The sequence below is a fragment of the Vulpes vulpes genome, chromosome 9 (genome assembly GCF_048418805.1).
Source record: "Vulpes vulpes isolate BD-2025 chromosome 9, VulVul3, whole genome shotgun sequence".
In the NCBI taxonomy this organism is placed as follows: Eukaryota; Metazoa; Chordata; class Mammalia; order Carnivora; family Canidae; genus Vulpes; species Vulpes vulpes.
In genome coordinates this window covers 9,544,889-9,570,961 of record NC_132788.1, presented here as the reverse complement: position 1 = coordinate 9,570,961, position 26,073 = coordinate 9,544,889, and the positions used below count along the sequence as shown (strand labels likewise).

At 36.8% G+C, this 26,073-nt stretch overlaps 1 protein-coding gene across 50 annotated transcripts in view; it reads right to left on the bottom strand.

Moving 5' to 3' along the window:
• Positions 1 to 26,073, bottom strand: part of TRIP12 (thyroid hormone receptor interactor 12) — a 145,442-nt gene that overhangs the window by 84,614 nt on the left and 34,755 nt on the right. For 18 of the 50 annotated variants that reach the window (XM_072719266.1, XM_072719263.1, XM_072719268.1 and 15 more), the window contains exons 2-4: positions 17,102 to 17,248; positions 2,268 to 2,393; positions 622 to 1,424 (exon numbers count right to left, since the gene is read on the bottom strand). In XM_072719266.1, coding sequence (XP_072575367.1) covers positions 622 to 1,424; positions 2,268 to 2,393; positions 17,102 to 17,199 — 1,027 coding nt within the window. In that variant the 5' untranslated portion in view covers positions 17,200 to 17,248. The remainder of the gene's footprint in view (positions 1 to 621; positions 1,425 to 2,267; positions 2,394 to 17,101; positions 17,249 to 26,073) is intronic. The other 32 variants (XM_072719277.1, XM_072719284.1, XM_072719279.1 and 29 more) reach the window with 3 other exon arrangements.

The following is a 26,073-nucleotide window of genomic DNA, read 5'->3' as shown; positions in this document are numbered from 1 at the left end:
AAGTGTTAGTTCCACTCCACTGTTCAAGAGAGTAATACTCTTTCTCATTTAATGGGACCAGAGCCCAGCATATGGAATGTAAGAGGTATTTGTCTTTAGATTAAGCTCTTTAAAGGTAAGTACGACATGGTTTAAGTTATACTAGGATACATTTATTCTGAAAATTTAGCTCAATATTTCCATAGATCATGAATGTATCAAAAGAAAACAAAAAAAAAAACACCCCACCATTTGATTTTTTTATCATGGTCAAAAGCAATTCATAACTGAAATTATTTTGTCTGGTTATAGAAGAAGATCCAACTTGATGTCCCACCCTGATAATAGTATATAACTCTGTATCGGTGCCATAAAGATAAAGATACAGACACTACAATGTGACCATTCAGAAATAAGAACACCTCATATCTGATCCTTCTTCCTAAAAGTAAATGTAGTATCAATTATTATGTACTATTGGGCTATGAGCAGATATAGTAATAAACCTAAGACTACCTCAAGCTGGAAAAACAAACAAAATAAATCTGACTACACCGAAACATACTCACTTTCAAAAAACCAAGAAAATTTTCCATGGGGGTGGAGGGGTAGGAGGAGAGAAGATGCTTCCCATGCACTTACTTGCTAATTTGGCCTGTAATCCAGAAGGTCCAGGTTTTGATGTCTCTGACTTAGAAGACCCTGGAAGAGACAGTTTGGTTTTAGGAAGGCTAACTTTAGGGCTGAAACGAGCAGCCCAATCGAATTTTGAAGAGCCACCAGTTTTACTCTGTTCCTTTTCCCTGCTACTTCTTCTGGGACTGGGACTGGATGCTGAACGGGAACGCCTGGCCTTGCTCTGGTCTTTTCCTTGTTTCACCCTGGCCCCTGGTGGTACAGTGGAGGAGGCCGAGGCGACAGCAGAAGATGAGGAGGAAGTAGAGGCAGCGGAGGAAGAATCAGTGATGGTGCTGCACCCAGCTTTGGCCGAGGCGGCGGATTTTGAAGCCAGCTTGGTGGGTTTTGCAGATCTCTCTTCGGCACCAGTTGACTCAGACACAGAACCACTCTTTAGACAAGAACTCTCTGTCCTCTTTCTTTTCTGACTCCGTGAGCCGCCAGTGGCCCCGCTCTTTCTGGTGTGAGCCTTACTTGTTGATGGCGACTGTGCAGATTTCAGTTGTTGCTCCTGGTCTAAATGTCTCTTCTTCGACTTACTATGTGGCTTATTTGTTTCTGAGGGAGATTCAGTATGCTGAAGTGCTTTTGGTTTTTTGGCAGAGCTAGGAGAATTGGTCCTGTTGTAGTCTGGACTAGCACTGCGTTTCACTCCTCGAGAATTGTCTTTCTTAGGCACCTGCCCCGTTTTTTGCCTTTCTGAAGTATTGGCTCTGTCTGGATCCTCTGGTTGTGGAACTATGACAGCAGATGATGAACTGCAGCTTCTGAGAGGCCAGAGAAGAAGAGAGTTACTATCAGCCTGCCATCATTATCCTTACCATATAAATTAACTTCTCAAATCTGTGCAAATTAAGTTCTTTTAAAATTTTTTTTTTAAAGTGCAAAAGTTTTCCTGATTAAGTCCAGAGCTAAATAAAAACAGGTTTTCAAATTGTTCAAAATTGGGGAAAAAAAACAAAACAGGTGTGACTTTGGATGGTTAAATATTTGATTAAAAGATCAAATATTTGATTAGAAGATCAGAGTAATTCTTCAGCCCAAATATTACGGGCACTAACCCTCCTATTCACAAAACAAGAATTAAGATTATAAGAAAAAGAATGCTTAGTAGTTCAGAACCAGTTGAAACTAGAATACTGATGCTCTGCTCAAAAATACAACTTTATGCCAAAGCTTGAAGTAAAAACCTATGTATGCACTTTCAAAATGAAGGTAAGAAAATCTTTTAGTATCATTCCTTCCTAAAGGACTCTTGCCAATTAGATCTTAAATCTCTGGCTCTACCAATAAAAAATCAAAACAAAAAACTACCAAAAAAAAAAAAAAAAAAAAAGCCAAGGTAAAATGGCATTTTGTATGCCTATAAAATATTTGTTAATCAAAAGAGGAACCTTATGGTTCTCTATACAGGGAAAAAATGCATTGTCTAGAGCCTGCTGTGTTGACATCACTGCAAAGTAAACTATTAATCCTCAAAGTTACATTCAGGGAATAATGAAAACACATAGCACAACATCTTGGGATAAGCTGCTGAATTTTAATATTATGCAATGATTCAAATGCAAATAACTCTGCCTTGAAAATGTACAAGCAACGTGAAGATTTACCTTTTAGAAAGGTGTCCCCTTGACAGTTCAGAAGTAGTATTAGACTGCACTTTGGGTGCCTTAGAATTAGATTTTCTACTCTCAGGAGGGCTATATCCCTTATGTTTTGCCTGCCCTAAATGTGACCTGTCAGCAGAAAATCAAAACAGAAATCTATCAGGAAACTGAGATGCAAATACAGTATTGAAAAGTGAAATGTTTTATTTTTTTTAGTCTCCCAATTCTTCATTATTGACCCTACCCTTTCCCCCCAATATTTCCACAATTAAATTATTGTTCTATCAAATAATCTTGCGAAAAAAAACTTGCCTTAGAACCAACACTTCAATACCCAAGGGTACAGGTCTTTTATTAACCAAGTTTCATGACTGAATAGCAGTATTATAGTTACATAAGCAATAAAGAATTTTTCAAAAATTGTACTGCAAACTCACATAAGCTAAATGTTTGCAAAAAGCAAATCCAACCTTTAGATCTAAGTACTACTTTTATTCTTTTTTAAATACTACTTTTAATAGATAATGGGAGTATAAAAAGTTTTATGGAAGAGGGAGTTTGTGATCCCACAATGATACTGATTCCCAATTTGTAGGTAATTCAGGTTAGCACAATAAATGCAGAGACAGAGGAAATCAATTCTCAAACTGATTTTACACAGAAAATCATTAGAAGTACTATACAGTAAATAAACTTACATGAAATCGACAGAATGATATTTGCTAAGAATGTAATGCACTAATCAATAGAAAGTACAAAAACCAAGTCCTAGAGAAAAAGAATTGACCACAAAATATTCCAAACACATCTAGAGAGTCCATCACTGATATACAGTTGGTGCCAGCATTGTTCTAAGAGCAAGTTTGCAGGACATGAAAACTGGTTTTCAGTTGTTAGATTTCTTTTTTTAGCCTCAGGCAATGATTACATTAGATTTACATAAGCAATAAAAAGAGAGCATGCATTAATATATACCCGGAAAAGCTGGTGTTACAGAAGTGAGAGATATTAACCTTAACAGATACAACTACTGTAATTCACAGCCAACGTTCACCCTTCACGTAAATAACATTAAAAGAGCATATTCTAATTAGAATAACAAAGTTTCATTAACACCAAAGCTGTTTATTGTGTTAAAAAATATTTAAGGCTTTCATTCTGAGTATCATCTCAAAAGAACTTAGAAATAAGTCACTGAAACCTCACATGGCAATTCTAATTGAATCTGTAAGGATACCATACAGTTCTTAACATATCATACAAGTTCCACCACTTCTTCAAAAAGATGCTCTAAGGTTTCTCGTCTCTTATTTTTTTCTTCCATTTTTCCAGAAGAGTTCAATACTGGATTCTTGAAAGAAGATATGAAATTAGCTTCTCAATAAAAAGAAATATTTCTGGATCCGTAGTATCATTTTCATTTTTAAGATTTTAATAAACGATAGACTAGCACTTTCTAAAGACATACCGGCACAGATCAACTACTTAAAAACTCTATTAGTCTTTAAGTGTCTTAGTCTTGACTGTAGTAATGAATGTAACTATTTTTCAAGGTACATATATTTTTTCTGAGTCTAGCCACGGTGAACCCTGTAAGATTTACCCACTGTGATTTAGTTTGCCTTTTTCCTAGACATTCTTCCAATACAGACTGAAATTATGTTAACCCATGAGTTTCATAGGAGATTTAATTTCTAGGAATTGCTTCTTGTTTTTGTCACATAACTAACAGATCTGAGAGTTCTATTTAAAAAAAAATAAAATTGAGTAAATTTTCAAATCATTCTATAATTACTTTTTTAAAGGTATAATGCTTTGTTTTCAGGGTATACAATTTAATACTCACGGAACAATAATTATAAATTATGTGATTCAGGTTCTCTGTATTCTCATTTTAGTCAAGTTCGCTAAGGATTAATTTTTAATTAAATCACAATTTCTACTCATTATAACATTTAAAATATCTTTTGCTATATTCCTTGATTATAATTTAAAAATCTTTAAAAGAAAACTTTATCCAGAGTTAGACTACTTTGTGGTAATGTTCAATTAAATATTCAAATGGAAATCTTAAAGAATGTATATCATAATATATTCTTAGTTAATAACTGCGGGCAGGGAGCCGGGGGGGCAGGAATTCATTCATTGTCAAAAGAATCTGACCAACATCAACTCAATGCTGATAGCCCTTAATTGTTCCTGGCCCTTAAACACTTCTAACTTTATAGCCACTTAAATCAACTCCTGAATTTCTGTTGTCCTTACACCTTCAACTAAAAAAGAATTTACCAGAGAAATACTCAATATTTGGTTACAAAAGTAAAAAAAAAAAAAAAAAAAAAATTCACCCAACTTAGAAAGTGAAACTCCCCAAACTAGCTTAAAACCAACAATCCTCTCAATGACCTGACTGAACGTCTCCTAAAATTATTTTCAGTTTAACATTTTCGCTGAAGACTGGCTACAAAACATTTCAAAATATACAATACTGATCACCACTGTCCTTTCGCCTATCGTTTAGCAGGGTCTTAATATATTTTCCGTCAACGGCAGTAAATGTTTTGGCTTTGTGGGCAATACTAGGTGTCACAAAAGCAGGTTTAAACAGTATGTAAACAAATGGGCATGGTTATGTTCCAATCAAATTTTTATTTACAAAAACAGGCAGGAAGCTGGATCTGTCCCACGGGTTATACAGTTTTCCACCCCTTGGATTACCACAAGAGAGTAAGCAACCAGATGGTACCATAAAGAAACAATATGGGGCCTCCCAAAGTGGGGCTCTGTTTTATTATGCCCATTTATAAATTATTAATGCTCAGAATACCGTAAAGTAAATCTCCATAAAATAACAACACCCAATCTAGAATAGACAATTAAAATATCACAAGCTTCAGCACTCAAAAAGCCTTGGTGCCTTTTAGCTCATTTCACCAACTCCTTCATTTATCAGACCTTAATGCTCAACATTAATTTTTATTAAACAGCATAATCTAAGACCCAGTAAAATTTATAACCACTACAAATCAAATTTGCAAGAATAACACAGTAAAAGTCATGACAAACTCTTTTAGCACCAGAATGAGCCCATTTAGTAAATTACAGCCCAAGGATACGTGGATAAAGTGGGTGGGGATGGATATTCAGGAACATGTCTATCATCCTATGGATATTCCTGGGGGGGGGGGGGGGGGGGGGGGGGAATCTCACTTTCTGCACAATCACTCACTAAAAATAACCAGGCTAATGGTGAAAATAAGATTGGGCACAGAGCACTCAAACCTATGTTATTTCATAATCATGTTCCTGACTAAAACATCACCAATTTTAAAGATTAAATCTCCATAACATTTGCACCAATAATCACAGTTGGCTCACTCTTTGGAATCTTATTTTTATACTTTCTTCTTTTAAGTGTGAATTTTTTAAGACATTTTCTCTTAAGACAAGCTTCAACAAAATTAAAAATATGATTCCGGGGGAGGCTTTCCTTTTTCTCATTTTCTTTTGTTATAAATACAGGAGTAAATGGTCTTGAACTTCCTTAGTGTTCAACAGTGCAAAGTGTAGTGGTTCTGGAACTCATCAAATCTAGCTATTTCTTGCATGAAGTGATTTCTGTAAGATTTTGAAGCTTTTTTGTAACATCGTCATAGATTTCAAAATCTTCCATGCTAATTGAAAGTCTATCCCATTTCAGTTCATATATTAACACTGTAGGAAAAACTGCTTATGAACCAACACCATTTCCACGTTATACTGACATCATTTCCCTATTTAGCAAGTGTATGTGGGCCAACTCATGTTAAAGAAACCCAGATTACAACAGAACAGACCAATCAACTCCAGGTTACATGCTTTCAAGACTCAAATGCCTCTTCTCTTGCTGACTTTTAGGCAAATCACAGTGACCACCCCCTTCTAGATACCTCCATTTACTTTTACTATCATTTAATAAAAGTATTTGAAGTCCAAAGGGTTAAAAACCATCTATAATCCAGAGGACATTAAAAAAAGACAAAAAGCTTGTGTCAAAGAGCTCATTCTTAATGGTAGGGAAAATGAGTGGCTAGTTATTAAGTACTTACATCGCAGGTCTTAAATTTTGCTTGAAATTAATTTTCGTGCCAGACATATTCACAGTTCAAATACATGTACATACTACCAAACATAAATGACTTGGGGCTTAATTAAATCTCCAAATTTGTTTTTTTATATGCATACAGACGTGCATGCATTATTATGCTCTGTATTTTATGTACACACAGTATAATTTTTGTCTTCTATAAATCAAATGCTTGGTTCATAATGTTCATAAATTAAATGCATGTTTTAAATAAGTCCATTTTCAATAATCAGGGTGGAAAAGCTTATTTAAATCACTTTAAACAAAAAACTAGTATTCTCAACAGAATGTACTGTTTTTCTGTTTCAATCACAAAACAGAAGCTGATTAGTCTGACCAATGTTCCTATGTTTAGTTATGGCAAAATGTTAGCCCAACTGATTCTTTAATTTCCAGTAAAGAACTTCTTTTTTAAACAGCAATGTTTTAAATATCAGTGGTTCTCCCTCTAGGGAACATTTTAAAAACATGTCAAGGAACGGAGTGCTATTGCCATTTAGCAGATGTGGATTAGAGGTAAGAGATGTCATGCAATATATACAACAATCAGACAAAATTAAAAAACTGTCCCATGACCCACAGATTTCAAGTAGCTTTGGTAATACAGGAAAACTTATGAAAAAACTTGAAATCTGGCAGAATATAGGTAAAATATATGCTCATAATTAATTTCTCAGCTTATATTTATTTTGCATCATTTTTATATACATTTATTTCTCCAGTAATCCATGGGAATCAACAAAAGATTACATTTTTTGCAGCTTTACCAAGGTCATGTATCATTCTGGAAAAGTCTACAGTGAAAATGCTTATGGCATTTATTATGTTGCTGTAGCTGTCACATTCAATAAATTCAAATACAGATGCAAACATCTGAATACCCTGTCCTCATGTGTCAATGCACCCAAGCATTTACCTACTGAAATATCTTTTGTTTTCCTTTTACTGTTTATTTTTACCCTTGTAAAATGCTTGTACATTTTATATATTTAGAAACATCTCATGTTTCTAAACTGTTTAGGCAGGTATTTTGTACTTAATTCATTCCAAGTTAACACAGGGACATCATAATAAAGATGCCTACATTATATGATACACATTAAGAGTGGGAGCATTAGATCAGAAAGAACAGAGTTGAGAACTACTGTAACAGGCTACTCATTTCAACAGATTTGTTAGGTTTGCAACTCAAATATATGCAAGTCATGACAAGGCATATAAATATGGATAACACACAGTCAAGTTCCCATCCTCAAAGAGGTCAGTGCCTCATAAAATAAAGTGAGGATGCTATAAAGTTCCCAACAAAGGGAAAAATACTTCTAGCAGAATACAAGCTTTACAGACTATATGGCATTTAAACCACACCCTCAAGAATGAAAACCTGAAGAAAAAGAACATTCGAGTCAAAATCAGAGTATAGGCAAAGGCACAGGCAAGAAAACATGAAATCCACTGACACCTGGCAAATGATATGAATTTCCCTGAGCACAGAGCTACATTAGGAAACAAGGTTGAAAGGACAGGCTAGGGCTTAAATGCCTTGTCAAAGGATCTAGATTTTGTCCTTTGCTAACAGTTTGCAGTAAGAGACTGACAGGGTTAGAAACAGTAATGCAAAAGCAAAAATTCTGTATGTTTAACAATGTAAGTAATACCAAACTATAGTGAGTACTTTGCTGTGTAACAAAAACAAGGCAGAGGGACTGAGTGTAATCAAAAGCGTGGAAAAAGATGCCCTCAACAGGGAACTCTACAGCTCAATATACTTTCACTCCCCACATGTCACAAAGAAGTTGAGTAAGGAGTATAACCACCAAGGTAATCCAAAGTAAATTAGTGATTAGCGATAGATTAGTGATTTGGTATTACGTATTTCATAAGCTAGAGAGCCTTTTTTTTAACTACAGAAGTAAAAACTTATTAAGATAGCCACAGAATACACACTTTTAAAGGTGTGATTATGTGATAAACATTAATTTTTTAAATGCATTATCCAACTTACTCTTCAAATGACATCCAAGGCAGGTCCATTTCCATTTTAAAGATGTAGGAAATGAGGCTGGCACAAAAATCACCCAGACCATAGGCAGGGGGAAAGTCAGACTGCGTCCAGACATTGACTCCCTGAAGCTGAAACCCTGCAGCTATACCTAGGGACTCGGAGTCAAAGGAAAAAGCCTACGTCAACAGCTATGAAATTTTTCCTGTCCATGGTGGTATTTCTGTCCCTAATTGTATACATGTCAAATTAAGTGGCTTAAGGCTTTGCAGATGATATATGATTAAAAAAAAAAAAAAAAAAAAAAGGAAGAAAGAATGGCAAAAAAGGAGTTTTCCTGCTTTCTTTTGCTTTCCCTATTACCAAGGAACAGCCTTCCATGTGTGATACTAAACTTGCTGTTCAACTATGGAAGGAGCATTTGTATATATTCCTTTTTTCTTTCACACCCATACTCTTCCAGGAAAGCATTCTGATACTCATAAAGCACATATAAAAACTGGGGTGTGGAACAGCAGATTCCCTCAATATGGAGGAAAAGAAGACTCAAAGCAAAGCCTCAGTTAAGGATACAAAATCATCCATGGCAGCTGACATCTTACAGGTTTCCAATATGCGTATGATGTGACTTTTAAATACAATCACACAGTTGATGATTAAAGCAATAAAAATCTATACTGCAAAGAAAATTACACAACACCTAAGATACTATTTTGTTGGTCCAAAAAAAAAAACTTAACACAGGTAACTATTAAGAATCCAATGTGCCTAACTTCCAACTACAAAAAAGTAGCCTCTGTTCCTCCTTAGACCAAGCTGTGCCAGTGCTGAACACAACATTGTAAATCTTGCCTCCCAGCCCAAAGGCCTGGTGGGACGGCTGGCCTTCTCAGCATTACCAAAGCAGCGCTAGAACTGAGCCTGTGCATACATGGCTAGGTGGCTAAAACTCAAGAGTACCTAATTATAGTAGTAATATTCACCATAACTGAGAGGAGGAAGCTAACAAGTTACCTGGCTAACTCTACTGTTCATTTTTATTAAAGTGGTTTCAATTTAGTCCTAAGAAACAAGGAGGCCATTTTCACACCACACTAACCATGTCTCCCATTAACATTCTCCTCCTCCCAAAGAGATTAAAGCTTGAACTTCCACCTGCCTCAGCAAAGGTCAGGATAAAAAAAGAGACAGAAGATACACAACACACAACAAATAGAAAAAAGGTATCTGTACTGGTGAATTAAGTAGAAGATCAAAGAAAACACACCATACATACCCATGGCTCTGCTGTACCAAACAGTTTCAGGAAGGGAACAAAAAGTCTGTTGTAGACATGGGAGTAAGAATTTAAAAAAAAAAAGAAAAGAAAGGCTTCGACGGCCTTTGACAGCTATGATGTGCAGTTTACAAATAGTCTTTTTCTCCGCTGACCAGAACACAGGGTAGGGAGGCACTTGCCAAACTACTTGGAAGCTATGCACAGCCATTTAGCTTGTTCTGTCAAGGGAATGTAAGAGGAAATGAATCCCTTCTGGGGGAAGCCTTGGACAGCCAGAGGGCAATTCCCCACACTCCCTTGCCAGAGCAATGCTAGTGAGTCCCTGAATGTGCAGATCTAAAGGAGAGTCTGCAACTGACTCAGTATGGACATGTCTTCTGGTGGCTAGATTGTTAAATACAAGAAGTATCTGGCTGTTAGTTCCTATAGCATACAGCCCACCCTTACGTAGCCCATTTCGACCCTGCCCTATTTCAACTCTGCCTTCACTCGAATCATCTTTTCATGATCACTTCCATAAAAGACGGTCACATTTCTGTGCCTAGAAAGGCCAAAGAAGTAAACCTTATTTTGAGCCCACACTATTATTTGTTGAACACCTACCACTTCAGGGCAAAGTAACAAGTGGCACAAAAAATTAGAAATAAAATCCACACCCTCTAAGTAACTAATGATACCACATGTCAAGTAGAGACAAATATAGCTGCCATGTACCACCTGCTTTGCAACTGCTTCTTCAGCCTTCAGAGCTCAAATCAATGAGGTCATCGCTAGATATGTTTCTCACCTGACTCTAATAATCACCTCCATGCCCATCTCCCCTACTGAGTTGGAACAGCTTATGATAAAGGCTTTCTACTCTCATTTTTATGACTAGCTTGAGCATGGTGCTTACTAGCCTGGTGCTCTACAAATGGATAAATACCATTTAATTAATACCAAACTCTTATACTGAGTTTGGATTGCAGGTACATTATGGCAAGACAGAACTCTTTAAAGCCAAAAGAGGCTTTATTAAAATAATACACACATGAGGCACCTGGATGGCTCAGTCAGGTTGAGTATCCGACTCTTGATTTCAGCTCAGGTGAGGATAGAGGTCCTCATCCGACTCTGACCTCAGCCCAGAGTCTGCTTGAGATTCCATCTCCCTCTGCCCCTCGCCCTGCTTGAGCGCTTTCTCTCTCAAATAAATAAAATCTTTAATAATACACATATATCTCCAGATTCAAAACAACAGCTAAATAACCAAACCTAGAGAAGACAAGAGTCAATACAGTTCTAAAGAGCTAAGGAACTCAGGCACCTGGGTGGCTCAGTTGGTTAAGCATCTGCCTTCTGCTCAGGTCATGATCCCAGGATCCTGGGATCAAGCCCCACATCAGGCTTCCTGCTCAACAGGGAGTCGACTTCTGCTTCTCCCTCTCCCACTTCCCTGCTCTCTCTCTCTCAAATAAAATAAATTTAAAAAAAAATAAAGAATAAGGAACTCAAACTTGACAGAACTTTAATAAACACACACTAATATAGTTGCTTTTCTCTGCCTGTCCATCTTCTTCCCTAAGGCAGGAGATATGCAGTTGACAACTTCACATTCACATCTTCTCTTTGCTACCAGGAGAAAGCTTCCAATTTGAATCAGGTGACCACCACATTCCCACCAATAAACCATCAGACAAATGGAGGACTGCAGATTTTCCTAGCTTTGGCAAAAAGCCACGCAATGGGCAGCCAAGAGCAGAGTACGATCATGTTGGAAAAGAATGACTACCATTCAAACTGCAGGGGTGATAGAACTGAGGGAGGTAATTCAACAAAAGAGGGTTACGGTTACAAGGGGTTACGGTTACAAGAGGGGCTCACATCAGCTGAGTGACTTTAAAGGGTCAGTTCTATTGTATATTAGTACGAAGGGAGATTCACAACATATAAACTTAACTGATACGCTTATGTTGAAAATATTCTCAGATCTCATTCCTTAAACTTATTTTTCCAATGTTTAACCTCATTACTATAGAAATACCAATAAAATAAATATGATTTTTTTCCTTATCAAATTAACAAGGTGAAAATAACATGAACAGAATGATGAGAAAACACTCCTTTTCCTGATGATAAGTAAACGGGTGAAAAAAAGCTGACCATATGTGAAACAAGTTGACCATAAAAAACTCCCTTTGCTCAAGCAACTTCACTTCCGGGAACCTATCCTTAAAGGACACCTGAAAAATGAACATTTAAGCATGAGCAACAACCTTCCTACTACAACCATTTAACTATCCAAAAACTATAAAGTAATTTTGGAAACTGTTACACTTGATTCAGTAAATCATATAGCCTTTTGTAAACAATTACCAAAAAAATTATAATGTGAGAAAATGTTTGTTAGAATGCTGAGTTTCAGAAAAAGCAGGATCCAAACTGTATTTACACTATGATCGGCTATATGCTAAATTGTATTTTCAAGACAGATAAAAATCAAACTGTTAACACAAACTTATCTCTAGATATTCATGTCCTTTTTGTGCTTTTCTATATCCCATCTGATTGAAATAGATTTTTTTTTCAATTGAAATAGATTTTAAAGCAAAACATATTTACTTTCTGTACAATTAACGCTGGCTCAAAGATGTTTTTAAATCCCTGCTCTGACAATATTAACAAAAAGTTATTACCTATAGATCTCATAACTGGGCAGCCCGGGGGCTCAGCGGTTTAGCGCCGCCTTCAGCCCAGGGCATGATCCTGGAGACCCGGGATCAAGTCCCACGTCAGGCTCCCTGCATGGAGACTGCTTCTCCCTCTGCCTATGTCTCTGCCTCTCTCTCTGTCTCTCATGAATAAAAAAATGAAATTTTTTTTTAAATCTCATAATTGAGTTTTTACTTTGTAATAAAGAATTTAAACTTTGCAAATTTTTTTAATGGGACTGAGAAGGTAGAGTGGAATAGATTCAAAATTTCCTTACTCCATTAAAAAAAATCTGACAGAGAGGGGCAGCTGGGTGGCTGTTAAGCATCAGATTCTTGATTTTTGGCTCAGGTCACAATCTCAGAGTCTTGAAATCAAGGACTACCACAGGCTCCATGCCGGGGGGGGGGGGGGGGGGGCGCGGCGGCGGGGACGGACACGGACACGCCTGCTTGAGAGTCTCTCTCTCTCTCTCTCTCTCTCTCTCCTGTCTCTCTCCTTACCCCCTAGCCCTATCTCTCTCTTAAAAAATAAAAAATCAGGCAGAGAACAAAAAAGAGAACAGAACAGCTATAGCCCAAAAAACTATGGAAGAGAAAGAAAGAAATCATAAAGGAGGAAAGGAGGAAAAGGTCTAGTTCATCTATGGATAGAGAACAAGGATAGGGAAAAACAGAGCAGAGAAAATAATCAAGGGAGGTTAAAATATATACCAAAGATCCTAATTTCTATTAGCTTAAAAATTAATGAAAATTGTCCTTCTAAAAAGAAAAGCTAAGTGACCTTGATTTGGGGAAGGGCAGGAATGGTCACAGGAAGGAAGTTATGCAAAGACAGCTTGATCCAAGTTGGGGGGGGGGGGGGGCGGTGAATAAAAAAATATGAGTAAATTTAAAAATTCTAGGAGGGAGAAATTGCTACTTAGGTCCTCATCTGAAATGAGCTAATATTCTTCATTATACGTACTTCATCTCTCCTCCAAGTCTATCATATGGATTAAGTGGTTTGTGCAGTATAAACAGTTCAGCATAATGAAAATAATCACTGACTTTAGAGTTCCTGGAAATCAGGTCCTGACTCTACACACTAACTGTATAAAGTTGAGCAAACTACCACATTCAGAGAACAGGGGTTACATATTTATTAGCACACAGAGCTTCTGTGAGTCTCTACTGAAAGAACACGTATAAGAAAATTTTAGCTTAAAACAGGCCATAAGTGCACTGTTGTTGTGGATGCTGATATTAGCATGAGTGGAGGTACTGTGTCACTAGGAGCACATTTTCAAGACCAGGTCTATTTTTGAATCAGAAGCCACAATAACATTTTACTCAGGAAAGCCAATCAACAGGCATCAGAAAAAGAAAATGAAAACACAGTTGTAATTACTCCCTCTTAACTTACCCCAGTCCTCTCTCACCCCCAAAAATCACCAGACAGATTTCTCAGAGGTTAGATCACTTCCTAGTATAGCACACTCTACAAGGTTTCAACTGTCAGCCTGGTCTTTGATAAAAAGGTTCTTTCCAGGTCAGAGATTCTATCATGAGCAAAGAATCAAGATAAAAAGGGAAAATAAAATTCAAATGAATAAAGATCTCCTAATTTGCATTCTTTGTCAAACCAGTAATATTTTTCTGGCTAATATTCTAAATTTGCATGTCCTGATTCATAATTATACTTATCCATATAAAAATGAGAAAAATATATATATTACTAAATTATGGTATAGCTATACATGGAACATAAAGTCATGTTTTTTAAACAATTCTAGGGACACAGCAAATGACACAGATGATACTGGGTTTTAAATGGGGGGGGTTGGAGTTGGGTGGTAGGAATTGGTCCTCTTTTATGTGCTAGTTTCGCCAGGAAATGTTTTTTGAAAACATGCAAAAGCTGAAACAATAAGAAATGAAATGGGCTACATTATTAAAAGGGAGAAGGGATGAAAGTACAAAAACCCTCATTTAACTCTGCTTTATATTCTTTGGCATGTTTTCTGCCATTCCAAACACATTTTTAAATTTTATACTTATCCTTCACAATTGAGCATACAATTTTTTTTCAAATTGTTATTACTGAAGTATGGTTGGGAATGTATTAGCTTCAGGTGTACAACACAGTGATCTAACAACTCTATATACATTACTCAGTGCTCCCACACTAAGTGTGGTCACCATCTGTCAACTATAATACAATACTATTACAATGTGGTCCACTATATTCCCTCTGTACTTTTCACATCTGTGACTTATTTTAATACTGAAAGCTTGAACTTTTCATCCCCTTCACCTATTTCAACCATCCTGCCACCCATCCCTCTCCCCTCTGGCAACTATCAATTTGTTCTCTGTATGAGTCTGTTTCTGTTTTTAGTTTGTTCATTTTGTGTTTAGGTTACACATAAAACTGAAATCATATGGTATTTGTCTTTCTATGACTGATTTAATTCAATCAGCACAATTCCCTAACTCCATGTTGTTTCAAATGGCAAGATTTCTTTCTGTTTTTTAGGCTGAGTACTATTTCCATTGTATACATATAACCACATCTCCTCGACCCATTGTTAGAAAGATGGATGTTTCGAGATTACTTCCATATCCGGGCTATTATAAATAATGCTACGGTGAACAGAGGGATGCATATATCTTTTGGAATTAATGTTGTTTTCTTTGGGTAGATACCCAACAGTATAATTACTGAATTGCATTTTATTTTCTACTTTTAATTCTTGAGGAGCCTACATACTGTTTTCTGCAGTTGGTGTGTGCACCAACTGAACATGTTATCACTGACAGACTTAAAGCAAATAAACTATAGCAAAATTGTGCCAATCTACAAATCAATAGAGTTCCATCTTGATTTTAAACTAATACATATGACTAATATTAACCACTTCTATTTGTTTCCTGCTATTTTTAAAATATAAGGCAATAAAATATTTAACACCAACATACAAAAAAAAAAAAAGATAATGGTGCTGAAACAGCATTGTGGATTTTAGAACTAGTATACTATATGAAGACCAAAATTGTTTGTCAGTCATACACAAAAGTTCAAATAGAACATTACTATGGGATGCTTGGGTGGCTCAGTGGTTGAGCATTTTCCTTTGGCTCAGTGCATAACCCCGGAGTCCCGGGATCGAGTCCCACATCTGGCTTCCTGCATGAGCCTGCTTCTCCCTCTGTCTAAGTCTCTACCTCTCTTTCTCTGTGTCTCTCATGAATAATAAATAAAATCCTCAAAAAAAAAAAAAAAAAAAAAGAACTATTACTATGTAAAACTTTAATTGTTCAAAAGGTTCAAGTTACTCACTGATTTTAGTGTTTTTTAAAGTAATCTCTATGCCCAACGTGGGGCTCAAACTCATGACTCTGAGACCAAGTGTCACGTGCTCTACCGACTGAGCCAGGCAAGTACCCCCAAAATGGTACAAGTACTAATGTGCACATATGTGCAAACACATGCACGTATATATACATGCATTAAAGAAGACTAAGGAAACTATGCCAATGTTAACCATGGTTATACTTGAATTGTGGAATTAGGATGTTTTCCTTTATACTCTTCTGTGTTTTCTAAGCTCTCTAAAATAAACACGCAATGTTTTTATAAAGCAAAAGGCATATTTTTTTTAATCAACAGATAAATAAAATGCGGCTGCTACAAAGAATAATCTGAATGTAATAAAGCAAAAACCAAGGTCAGAGCTCTGTATTAAGCACTGTGCTACCAGTGTAACATACATTGCTGAAGTTAACTAACAGCCCTAGGAAACAAATATCCCCCCCACCGTGTGGACTAACAACTTGAGGTTTCCTAAAAGATATAACGAAGGACACATGGCTATTGAATGGCAGAGTCATGGCACAGAATGCTGTCCTAGTCCAAAGTCCAAATGCTCAACTACTAAAAATAGCCTGACATCAACAGGAGAGCTTTATATACTCTTTACAGTCGATAGCTTATTTTTTATAAATTTACTAGACAATATATACATGGTAATGCCTCCAAATGTTCTATCAGGTAGTCATGTCAGAATCTTGCCATTACTGACTGCAAGCTAAACATGGGTCAGAGAATTACGCCTTGCAAAAGTAAACTTCAAAGTATTTTATCCATAAAATGACAGTCTTTGGCTAAATTACAACACAGTATTTTCCATTCCAGAGAATGCATCTTATTCTTCAAACTAGCTCCTATACAAATACTCCGACTAAATCCTGCTAACACCAGACCACTAAGAAAATGATGAGGATGTGATATGCCCACAAAGTCAGACCACTTCACCAGCCTGTCAGCATTCATATGCTGTCAAACAATAAGATGGGGGCGGGGACACTCAAAAGCTAGATATCAGTACAAGATCTTAAATGAAGCTTCCTTTCAATAATGTAAATAATGACAGATAAAGAGAGGCACCAAAAATGTTCAATCGAAAGCCATGCTATAGCACGTGTTTAAGAGAGTGAAGAGAAAGGGCAAACCAAACAGGATATAACCATATGGTCATGACCCTTAAATTAGATTTCTGATAATGTCAATGACAAGTATTTTTTGAGCCTAGCACATTTGGGAAATGATGAAAGAACTGCTTTGAATTCCAGTTTTATTTGTTACTTGGCTCAAAAATTAGGAAAAAATTACCCATTTGTACTGAACCATTTAAGTTTTTGCCTTTATGATGAGGTTTTTAAAAAGACTTTTTTCACCAATTACCATCAAATACATACCTTCCTCCTATCGAGTCGTCTTGTGGTTGGGCCCCGGCAGTGTTCCTCTGTGAACGTCGCAGTGACCCCCCTGGATTGTTATTAGGCCGGTTGGACATTGGCACCTCTCTCTTGAAGGGACATACCCTTTCTAGACACTACCATTCACTAAAAAGGAAAAAAAATAAGAAAAAAAAATCAGCAATTTTTGATTTACAAAATCAAAAGTACAACACAAAAACTAAGTAAAGGGCACCCAAAATGAAGGGGAAATTTTATGTAAATAATCTGTACAGCCTTCACCAATGCTACACACTGCCTTATTTGAAATCTGATTAGTGTATTGTAAGATGTTGGGAATACACCAAAATTAAGGCATGTGGTCCAAAACTCAGCACATAAAATTAAAGATTTTGTATGGAATGCCCAGGAAATTCACAAAGAAAACAGAGCACAGTAGAAATTTATATTTGCTTTTCCATTTCTTGTAGTGTGTAGAAAAGGGCATTACACCCAACATCAGAGTACCTTGGCTCAAGTCCTGTGATAGAACAGGCATTAAAAGCGCTATGCCTCTGTACAAATCAGAGCCTCTAGCCTCCAACTCCTCAGCCACAAAATAAAAAAAAAACAACATATCATACCTACTTCTCGGTATTGCTATGAATAATAAATGCCATCATAAATACAAATGAAACCATAAAACTATGGAGAAATGAAGAGAAAGCAGCTCAAGAACAGTGAATTGAGAAATGGTCCCACATATTCTAGATTTCAACATCAGCTATGCTGGCTGTAACCTTGGACAAGATACTTAATTTCTAGATTTCATTTACCTCTTCTGTGAAATCAGTATATCACCTATCTATCTCACAGAGTTGTTAGCAACCAGAAATTGAGAGCATAATTCTTAAGTATAACAATTTAGCTCAAAACACAGTTCTTAATCAACATGAACTTTTTATAAGAAATTTAATTGCAATACAGAAGAAATGCTGTATACTCAAAAGAAAATCAGTTCAACTGATAAACAAGGCTAATATTACTATCATAAAAAGAATCACAATTTCTATTAATCAGACCTTCACAATTTTTCTTAAGCCTCCAGCCAAACTCCAAGCAGAGTTCTTTAATTCTATTTACTGGGGAGGGAAGAGAATGAATGTGACATTATTGGAAATGGTGCTAAAGAGAATGCAAATTAATCATGATTAAATCTATTACTGGATTTTGTTTTAAGAGATTCAATTCCATGCCTTCAACAGGAAATGGGTCTTAAGTTACATGCTGACCCAAATCAGTGGAAAAGGATTGTTTCTATCACATATGTCCACATCGTCATCAATTAAGATACTAAACAAACCCTGGTGAGAAAGTTCAAATCACTAATGTAATTAGTCAGTTTTAGGAAGAACAGGAAATAGTATTAAAACATTTAGAGAAAAACTAAATTTACGTGTACCGATATGGAAAGATCTCCCCCAAGATATGGTAGAGGGTAAACAGTATAAAACTCCCTGCTGTGGGTACGTATACTTAAAAAGGTTGCGTATATACCCTCATGGATTGTCTACACCCTGCAAACTGATGGAAGGATTCATAAGACAGACTTTGTTAATATGCCTGCCATTGAGAAAGAGGACCTGGGCTCTGAAGCCTGAGATGAAAGGAGTCATCTTTGTTATTTACCTTTTGCAAGCCATAAATAAGGCAGGTTTATTCTAGCACAGAAGTTAGAAATGCAGGGCTCTGGAATCAAACTGCCTCCAGCAGAGTTTGAATTCTGAGTCCACGCACCTTGTTGTCTGTCCTTCAGTCTACTGAAAGGGAATCAAGAACTCACCTCACAGAGCAGTCGGAACGATAAAATGAGAAATCCATGCAAACCGCTTAACACAGTACCTCTGATATTGCAAAACCTCACTACATATTAACTATTACTGTTATTACTATAAATGCTTACTCAGAAGAAAAGAATACTTGTAGCAAAATAATCTATATTGAGGGAGACTTCACCATAAAAACCACTAGCAAGGTAAGTTTACATTTCTAGCAATAATAGTTCTCAAAGTGAATTTTGCTATAAACGCAATAAATGGTGTTTTTAATTAAGGATAAGCTTCACAATAACCTGAGAAGCTTTGTCAAAATATGAATGCCTGGCTTTTGCCCTCAGAGATTCTGATTCTGTGGGTGCAGAAATTGGAGAAATTTTAAAAGAGCTCTCCTAGTTATACTGCACAAGAGAACCACACCCTATTAAAGAATGAAAAAGGGCAGCTCAGGTGGCTCAGCGGCTTAGCGCCGCCTTCAACCAAGGGCATGATCCTGGAGACTCCGGGTCGAGTCCTACATCGGGCTCCCTGCTTGGAGCCTGCTTCTCCCTCTGCCTGTGTCTCTGCCTCTGTCTCTGTGTCTCTCATGAATAAATAAATTAAATCTTTAAAAAAGAAAGAAAGAAAAGCCATTCTATCTCAGAATTCAAACAAGAATCTTTACCAGTTCAAACATCACAATGCCATTTCACTTGGACCCTAAAGAGCATGGATACAAGAGACTTGCATGATAATGCTACTTTCACTTTGAAAAGCAGATATTATTCAACAAGTTTGGTAGAACTCACCTGCCTATTTTCTGCTACTAAATGCATACTGTATGTCATGCGGTGTTAAGTCATTCAAATAGAAGTATAAGTTACACTCCTTATTCTGACCTATAGTCACCAAAATAATCTAAACAATATGCCCAACATCTTCAGAGCTCCACCAGTACCATTATCAGCCCATGGCCTGCTCAAGGATAATTCTTGAGATTTAAGAGAGAAAGGGTGGCAAGTAAGAAGACCAAAGTGCTACCTGCTTTTAAAGCATGAGTTGATTTAAAAAAAAAAAAAAAAAAAGATTTTATTTTTAAGTAATCTTTACCCCCAACATGGGACTTGAATTCACAACCATGAGATCAAGTTGCATGCTCCACCAACTGAGCCAATCAAGCAGTCCATAAGTTGATCTTTAAGGAAGGAGGCCAGGCTCTGTTAAACTCTGAAGTTTGAAACCCAAAAAGTAAATATAAGATTAACAAGACACATGCAGGACTCTCCCCCACTGGCAGGTTACCAATAAATCCAAAGCTAGAAGGGACCTTTTCCAGGAAGACCAAGTTCAACTCTGTATTACAGACAAATTCAAAAAAGTTCAAGCCATCTGTGGAGGAACTAATCCTCTGAATCTTGATACTGAGATCTATCCCTTCTGGAAATCACCACCACCTCAACTTCAACCAAATTTAACTCCTCTTTGGCTCCAGTTAAGAGCCCAAAAGCTCTCACCATCTAAGTTTCCTTCTTGCTATATGAATATTCAGTACTGTCTTAACCAATTACTTATGCCAGTACTTTACTAATTAAATTTTAAAACACACACAAGGGGGCGCCTGGGTGGCTCAGTCGGTTAAGCATCTGCTAGCCCAGGGTCCTGGGACTGAGCCCCACATAGGGCACCCTGGCTCAGCAGAGAGCCTACTTCTCCCTCTGCTTGTGCTTTCTCTCAAATAAAATCTTTTAAAAATAAAAAATAAAACAAACAGAAGTTACACTAATATAAAAACTATATTCCTAGAATCTGTATCTTAATAACCTGAAACGAATATGAACTCAAAAGATGCCATCTTCATGCTGAAACTCGAAGTTTTAAGTCCAGCCTATTAGTAACGCTACCTCCCAACTCCTGAAACATACTACTCTTTTACTACCTTCATTTCTGCGAAAATAATCACTGGGATTTTTTTCACTAACACTTCTGATATTAATTCCTAACAAATTGAAATAAAACAAATGGCCTATAGGACTTTCAATTCAATAGAAAAAGCATAAAAACACTAATGGGTATGTTCAAGACTGTAAAACTTGTGATGACTTTGTTAACAGCTAAGTGACCAACAAACTTACTCGCTGTTGAAGTGAAACAGCATTTGAATTTCACGTGAAAAAGTAGTTCTTCAGGCAAACAGAACTTATTCAGGAAAAACAAATCATATTAATCTACATTTAAAAATTCATTAAGTTTTATAAAAAGGATATTCTTTCAAAGAAACTTCAACTGCAGTCATTTTGGAAAATGATTTCATTCTCATTTTGTAATTCAAAAACCACAAACGGGAGGTTGAGGTTAGGGGAAACAAAACAAAACAAAACAAAACTAATCATTCACTCAGTGTTAAACTGAGAACACAGATTGTAAAAATTAACTCAAGGATGTGTTAATTCTTCCTAATCAAATGGCCAAGTAGGAAAGGAATGCCACAAAGGTTAGTTAGTACTTGTGCAGAATTATCATCACATGAAGGACATCTGATGGAAAACAAATATCCAATTTAGTAATGCAGAGTGTCATGACTAGCCCCAAAGCGAACTAAGGTCTTATCCAGTGTCTCCCCACCCTCCATTTCTAATGCACTCTATTTAGATGTGGTCCTCCAAAGGAGACTTGGTTTAGCTTCAGATTCTGAAACTAGAGTTTAATTAATCACAACAGTAATATACACAATTACATACACTTTACTCCTGTTTATTCTATTAAGCAAAATTTAAATGTGCCAATGAGCCTTATAAACCATTTTATTATTCCTCCTTTACATATAAGGTAAGGGAAGTTATACAATTGAGAAGCCTGCATGCAACAAGATATGGCATACGGACTTTCAGACTAAGTAATGGCATCCAGAACTGCAGATGCGAACAACTATATATATTAGGTCCAAAAAAAAAAATCTTTAGACTTAGGAGCAAGTATGGTAACTTAAACATCCCAGTGGTAGTATTAAACAATTCCACAATAAAAGAGATGTCATCCTTATTTACAAAAGAAGTCATTTTCCCTAAGAAAGAATGTCAAGGACTTCAAATAAGACTATCTTTAAAACTGGAATGAATAACCTTTCAGCTTCCAGAAAAGCAAGGGTTTGAGAGGTGCTGAAAGCCAGGAAGCAATCCCCGCCCACAAGAAGCAGAGAGGAAGAGTAAGAGCCACTGGGTACAGGGAAAAGGGCCAAGTGACTTGAGAATTAGGTCGGCTAAGCATTTATTTCAATTTTGGGGCATCAAAACCAGTCCAATGTCATGATGCAATAACAACGCTGTACAGCACATAAAAGCAGCATTTTCAAGTTACACATTTTAACACTAGAAAAAAATATTTAGTGGAAAAATGCAGGTTTTAAAGTGAAAACTAAAATAAAAACAATTATGGGTAACATTTACTCTGTGCTTATACCATGTACCAAGTTAAGTGCCTTTTCATGTAATTTCCACAATAACCTTACCAAAAATAGGTACTGGAAATTTCCTTCCTTCAGAGAAACTGTGGCACTTAGTTAAAATAATCCTAACACCAAGAGGCAAACAGGTAACCGGACCACATTCAAACAGAGATTTGACCTAAAGTCCATGGCCTTTAGGAATATGTTATATGGCCAAATAAATAAAAATAATTATACATTTACCATTTTTTAAAGAGTCAAAACATTTGAGAATCCTGACATTCCAAGCTGGGAGGACATCCCAGAGATTCTAATCCTTTTACATTTTTTTGGGAAAAAAATCTGTTTTAACTGACCAATCCTTAAACGAATTGTCAGAAAATACACTAAATGATCCAAGAAGTAGTACCAAAGGTGATACTGTGAACAGACAAGAAAAGGTGACTTAATTTTGCCCTCATCAGATTGATAAGGGCCAACCTCAAAAGGCAATGAGGAAATCACAATGGAGGAACGCTGAGTATATTATTAGCGCTCAAACACGAGATCTGGGAAGAATTTGGACCTGGAAACAAGTTCGATCTGTATCATGAAAGGCCTAAAACCCAAAATTTTGCATCTAAGACCTGCAGATATGGAGGCAGATCGACTATTAAGCCCCACAGAGATCTAAGGATAAATCAAAGGTCTGTTAACGGAAGGTGGAATGAAGAGATGGCAAACACTGAAACTATGAAATCTACACAATCAGTAAAGAGAACATATAGGTCTGTAGTTATGGGATTTCAGCATGCACAAGAATAAGAACACTAATCTGAAATGCTCAAAGTTTCTTCCTCTGGTGAGACAGGTTTAAGGAAAGTTATAAAGTTATCTAGGGGCAGCCCCCGGGTGGCTCAGCGGTTTAGTGCCGCCTTTGGCCCAGGGCATGATCCTGGAGACCCAGAATCGAGTCCCACATCAGGCTCCCCGCATGGAGCCTGCTTCTCCCTCTGCCTGCGTGCCTGCGTCTCTGTCTCTCTCTGTCTCTCTCTGGCTCCCTGCATGGAGCCTGCGTCTCCCCCGCCTGTGTCTGCGCCTCTCTCTCTCTCTCTCATGAATAAATAAATAAAATTTAAAAAAAAAATAGTTATCTAGGGGCACCTGGGTGGCTCAATCAGTTAAGTGTGTGCCTTGGGCTCAGATCATGATCTCGAGGTCCTGAGATGGAGCCCTGCACTGGGCTCTCTGCTCAGCGGGGAGCCTGCTTCTCCCTCTCCACTCTGCTGCTTATGCACACGCTTGCTTAATCAATCAATCAATAAAATCTTTAAAAAAAAAAAAAAGTAATCTAAAACAAGAAAGCATATCCTTCCAATGTCAAACAAAACATTATTATTTAACAGGCTCACCTAGGAATTAATTTTCTAGAAAAGAGGAAAATTAACTTTGTTATATGCTATTATTGAGGGGTTCAGAAAACAAATTCTTAAGTTGCCTTGCAGATCCGTGTCTAGTAGAAATACAAATAACTTCTCCAACAACTGAGAAGATAACCCCAAAGATGCAGTTTGCTGCCCTGGGGGGCATCGGTAATCTTATTCTAGAATTCCTTACTTAAATTTCCCCTAAATATCCAGTTCCCCAAATGCTTTTAAATCAACTTTACCCTAATAGGTCTCCCCCTTAATTAATTAGTGAGCTGAATAAAATCCTTACTACAGGTTATTTCTAGTTTTAAGTTATGCTTTTAACTTGAGAAAAATCACAGAAGAGACAGTAGTAACATTACCAAATAAAACACAGGGCAGAAAAATAAAGTCTAATGTCAAACACGTCCAATTTGAGTTATTACTTAGAATATCTAGGTAAAGAGTTCCAGTCTATAGATGGAACTAAAGATCTGGAATTAAGTAGCTAAGAAAACGTATAGAGGAGAGAAATGATCAATAAGCAGAAGCCAGGTGAAACCAAGATCATCAAGGAGATTCCATTTCCTAGATGGAAAGTACGCAGAATAAAGAGAAGAACAAGCCCAGGATGAAACCTTAGGAAACGCTAAAATCTAAGGAAAACACAAAAGGAAGAATCCAGTTGAGCAGAATCAAAAACTCATCACAAGTGTAGGGAATAAACACTAAGTTGTATAAAACAAAAAATATGGAGGAGGGATCAGGAAGGTGGTGTCACAGACACTAAGAGTATGAATAAGATTGGCAAGTTCAAAGGTCAAAGAAAGGAGAGAGCGAGAGAAACACAAGACTGAGAAGTGTCATCAGATTTAGATATTGATGAGAATTGTTTCCAAAATGAAGAGGAGGAAAAGGTATATATGATTAAGTTGAATGGACAGTAAATCCTAAATGTGGGGCTATAAAGAGGATGGAGGAGACACAGCCAAGAAGTACGGGCAGGCAGGTTTGACACAGGCCACATGGGTAGGAGTGTGGGTGATTTTCCTTTCTGAAAAAATAAGCCTTGAAAACGTTTATGAATATTACGGAAAAAACTTATGAAAAGGTTGGAACGGGGTACAGTTTCCTACAGGAGGAAAAAGAGAATTAAGAGCCTAAGACTCAGATGATAAGAAAGGCAATCTCTGAGGCAAGAGAAGATAAACGAAAGCAAGGAGTACGTGCCTTAGACTGACTGAATCTGTGACTAACATGTACGAGAAAAATAAGAGATAGTGGATTTCAAGTTTCCCTAACAGAGAACAGGTAAAGGAGCAGAACATGAGCAAGGAAGACTGCTGGGCAGCAGTAAGAACATACATGACACTTGCACTCAAGTGTCAATCCATGCTGAAATAATTATCCCATTTATGCAAGAGGAAATCCACATGCAGAGGGTCAACTGCTTAAGAGCATGCATCCATTTAGGAACATACATGACAGTGGAATCCAGCTCTCCAGAATGCCAGTAGAAAGGACACTTTACGTTATGCCATTCTAATCCAAAATACCAACTCAACCACTTTTGTTTATTGATCTGTTGACAGCTGATCCATTTAGAGAGGGGCAAATAGAACACACCTGACTCACCAGGGTCTGAACTCTGAATAATTTCTATACTATACTATCACTAACAAGTGTAAAATAAAAACTAATGTGCCTAAAACAAACACTTAATCCTTTAAGTGTCACCCAACATTTACCAACCAAACTCAACAGTGGGCATACAAACTGATGCCAACAGCCACAATTTAAAATTGATTACAATTTTTAATGCACCTTGAGAATCTACCTTACACGCCTATCTGGCAAGTCAATGAGATTAATTTTGGCATTATTTTCACAAAGTAGATTATTCAGCGAGACCTGAGATTCACAACTGACTGTTAATACGTTAATTAGCATATAACAGAGACTCCGATATTTCTTGAGTCTAAGCGCACTTGATTCAAAAGATTTTTGGATGTAACCCAGACATTTACAGTTGTCTCCTAGAAAGAGGAGCGCGGTAAAGGTTCTTTTTCTTTATTTCCCTTCCTGAAATCAAGCAAAATAAAAGCTTAAAATTCATAAGAAAATCCCATTTATGATGAAACTAGAGGAAAAAAAATGGGACTACACCCTAAGCCATAGAAGACCATTTGCCAGATATAATAAAATCTATACCGAAAACAGGAAAGAGGTAAAGACCACAGAGTTTTTAAAGAAGAAAAAGGTAAGAATAATACCTTAAGGGTTCTTATCAAAGATCTTTCCCCTGAAAAAACTAAAAACTAGAGCAAGGGCAACAAAAATCAAAGTACC